This window comes from Triturus cristatus, chromosome 3_1 (assembly GCF_964204655.1).
Source record: "Triturus cristatus chromosome 3_1, aTriCri1.1, whole genome shotgun sequence".
Lineage (NCBI taxonomy): Eukaryota > Metazoa > Chordata > Amphibia > Caudata > Salamandridae > Triturus > Triturus cristatus.
The window spans coordinates 249,587,612-249,591,518 of record NC_140583.1 but is presented as its reverse complement, the minus strand read 5'-3'; the positions used below and the strand labels follow the sequence as shown (position 1 = coordinate 249,591,518).

The 3,907-nt window shown below is 47.2% G+C and overlaps 1 protein-coding gene across 1 annotated transcript; it reads right to left on the bottom strand.

The window, feature by feature from the left end:
• Positions 1-284: 284 nt before the first annotated feature.
• On the bottom strand, positions 285-3,567 carry CSGALNACT1 (chondroitin sulfate N-acetylgalactosaminyltransferase 1). Its single transcript, XM_085643804.1, has one exon. It carries the CDS (start codon positions 2,768-2,770, stop codon positions 1,175-1,177), a length of 1,596 nt encoding a protein of 531 aa, XP_085499930.1. The 5' UTR covers positions 2,771-3,567; the 3' UTR covers positions 285-1,174.
• Positions 3,568-3,907: the final 340 nt, after the last annotated feature.

Here is a 3,907-nt window from a genome sequence, read left to right as displayed (position 1 = left end):
ATTTACACACAGTAAGCAACCTTTTCATATTTTCCTGACTCTTATGGTTTCTGCGTGGCTCTGCAAAAACATGGAGACGCCCCTACCCAGGATTCTCATGTCATCTTGTATCATCTAACAGCAGGCTGCATGCTTGGACTTGCAAACCAATCTGTATAATGGTAAAAGTGGAACTACAAGTGCCATAAATAAAGGGCTTTAGGCTGTAATGCTAGGCGTGGCTGAAGGTGTCACGTGACGGGAAGGACCTGGCAACTATGAATCAACAACCAAGTCCCCTGCTATTGAACAGACAAGATTTTACTTGAGCATTTCTAATTTTCTTCTCTGGTGTTTTTATTTTCCTTGAGAGTGAAGCCCTCAGTGACAATTTCCGTTTCAGATTTTTTTAATCACAGAAAAGTGCACTTAATAATTCATAAAGACGACAGTGGCCGTTTTTACGTAGAAAATGATGTTATTTCTGAGCTGTTTTCACTTTTCACTAGTCATCAATGTTTAAAGTTATTTTTTACATTGATAGCTTGGTTTTACTAATGGTATTGATTTTTGCCTTTTCTTTGCTTTCTTGTAGTTCTTGGTTTCGGTTTGCTGTCTATGGAGTGCAATAGGTTCTGCTCTTTGGCTAGAGGCAAAGTCTAGTTCAAATAAAGCTGTGAGTTTAAAAAAATTTTTACGTTCCACTTAATTCTTTCTTTGGTTTGTTTTCCACTTCATTGTTGATTATGTTAATGTTCAAGCTTCTACTGATATCCGAATGGCAAACGATTTGAGAGCCTGAGGACAAAAGTCAAGGTTTTAATAGAGTACTCAGAAGTCCCATGTGGGGGACAACTTAAAGAATGAAAATAGTGCACTTGATGCAGATTAAAAGTTAGGCTGTGCTCACTCACACTTGAGACTCATACAACACCGAAGACCATTGAGGAGGTGGGAGAGCCTGGCAAATCATGACACTACCTTTCAAGTAGTAAGAAACCATTAAAGCTAATTGGGTCACGGATGGGGGCCAAGAACCACGATTTCTCAAGTAGCAAGATTTCATTAAAGTCAAAGGGCATCGAAGAGGTCCACAAAGACAGCTGCGCTCCAAGACATGAAGCTCACACTCAGCAGGTGAAGCTTGAGACCTTTACACCAAACGCCACCATTTTGAGAAACAGTCCATTGGCCTTTATGGTTTTTTAGCTCCTCCTTTGTGTTTGAGTTTGTGCAGGTGCGCCTCGATCTGGCGCCTGAAGACCAGCATCCCGAGCTGGCCGTGGGAGGCCTCGTTCACAGCTCTGGACTGCACGCACATCTTGTACTGCTCCGGAGCCAGCTCGTCCGGACACCGCTTCTCATGCCAAAGGTGGAAGAGTCCCCGCACTGGCGTTCGGATCACCATCAGGCTACTATGCAGGTACTTGCGGTAGAGCTGCACATCTTCTCCACCCCAGCCTTTGATGTGCAGGTCAAACCCACCTATGTTAATGAAATCTGAACGGTACTGACAGGTCATACCAAACCCAAAGTCTCTCCAAAACCCAGTGTCCTTCCTTATAACCACCTGTTGCTCAACTGAGGGAATAGCATCCCGGCGTCCATAGACGATGGAAGGATTGTACTGACTAAAGAGTACTGGATAAAACACGCGCTTCCCTGGCTGTGCGTTCAACCTGCAGGTGTTGAGGAACTCTGCTGTAAAGTATATGTCAACATCGCAGAAAAAAAGCAGCACATTAGGGCCTTTCCAAGCTCGAGCTCCGACATCTAACCCTTTACCCCTGGAGAACTCTTCATTCAACTGGATAAAAGTGAAGTTCTTAAAATTAGCAGATTTGGCCTTATTTTCGAGTATAGCCTTTACTTCCTGTGCCTGGTCCTTTCCAAAGTAGACTACGGTGAGGTGGACTCGGCCATCTTGCTGGATGCATACTCGATGGAAATTGTGCATGAATTGTTGAAACTTGTCTGCCCGTTTGGCCAATGGGACGATGATATTTATGAGCACGCTCACGGCATTGATTTCTTCATGCTTCACCGTTATGATGGGGCCGAAGGGTCTGAATAGTGCGAGGCGCTTAAATTCATGTTTCTGCTTTCCTTTGAAGGTCAGTTCATACAGGGTACCTTTGTCCCTTTCCGTCCGGTAAATGCCTTCGATGAAATCGGAGTTGGAATATTTATGGTGGCTGACATTGCTTTCATCATCTGGACTATTGAGAGTCTCCACGGCAGCCCGGATAACTTCAGCCAGCTCATCCTTCTTATCTTGCCTTATAAGTTTTTCCTCCGGATGACGAGTCAGTCCCATTTCCAACTGATAGACTCGCTCAAGGGTAAAGCTTTCGAAAGGCACAGCAGCATATTCACTTGGCAACTTCATACCAGAGCGGACTTCAGCCTTCTCAACTTGGGAGCGTAAGAACTCAAGAAGGCCAGTTTGGGTTTCCTCAGGGCTGCCTTTTTCAAAACCAACAGCCAGCGAGTCACTTTGGGGCCCATGCATGTTTTTCAGGCGTTGGTCGTGTGCCTGAAGCTCGTCCTTCAAGTGCGCAATCTGCCTCTTGAGGCTGGTGACGTAGTTATGGTGCTGCTCGTCACGGTCCTCCTGCATCGACCGATGTCCTTCCTTCCCTGTTGGTCTGTTGACTCTCGCTGACGTCAGACTCTCGTTTGGAAAGTGTAGAGTGCAGGTCAACATGGACAAGACTGACATGGCAAGACGAAGCACCACAAGCAAAATTGCCAAGCGCAAAACCCACGCCAGCAGCCCTCGTCGACCCATCCTCGGTGAGATATCTTCAACGGGATCGCAATCATCGAAATCAGCTTGATGTGCCAGTCATTTGGACTACCACCCCTTTTCGTATATCTTGCAGACATACATATGTTAAAATGTAAACGCAGAATGTCTGCAAAAGTCCAGTTTCTCATATAAATGTTCAAAGTGGACCAACCGACGTCTTAAGTTCCAGGAAAGAGGTAGTTATATTCACCAGGTCGTACAATAGAGGCAACTAATCCGTGCCAGAGGCAACAACCGTGTCATAGCTCGTCTGCTTGAGTGGTTATAGTCACTTCGAAACATTTGCAAGAGTTACCGGCCTTCCGGTCCGGCAATTCATGGAACCGAATGAAGTCTACAGACGTCATACCCTATTGGCTCCTGATTAATATTCTTTTCGGAGTCCCAAGGACGCGCCCATTGGCAGTTCCATTTGCACGACTGTACCTCAAGGCGCGCTGCTCCTATTGCACCGGAGAAGCTTCTGGAAGGTTCAACGTCCACTCCTGCGTCACGCCGATTCCACGACGCTGCGTGTTTTCTCGTCACGGGAACATGCAGCTCGGTCGGCCGTTTAATCCGTTTCCATCCGACCTCCGCTTCGACTCGGGCTCGTCGACGGCCGCGCTCCTGCGCTGTCCCTCGCACTGCAACAACTTCGGGCGTTTGAGGAGCGGCCGTTTACTATTTCAGGGTTTAAGAGTTATTTTTTCTGCCTCAAAATGGTTCCATTCACCCATTTTTTTTAACTTTTCATAAAAAAGGTCTTTGCAAATGATCATTCCCTAAAGGGAACACGGAATCCGCAAGTTCCCAAATTGGCAGGCGGGCTAGGGCGGCAGGAGAGCTGCTCTCGAGTCATCAAAGAGGCCAGTGTGCGGCGGGAACAGAGGCAGGGCTGTTCCGCAGGGGGCCTTAGCCTAGGCCGCGCTCAGATAGGTGGGTTGAGCGCCTGCTGCAGTGACATGGATGTATGCTGCAGGTCCCAGGTTTGAATATTAGCAGCTCAGATCACTCCTTCACCAGGGCCACTATGTAGCCAAGCAGGTTTTTCAGGGCGCTCATGTTTCCCAGGCTCATGCGTGTACAGCTCCTCCTGGCCAGGTTGTTTCTCGGAAATCTGGCAATTATAGTCCT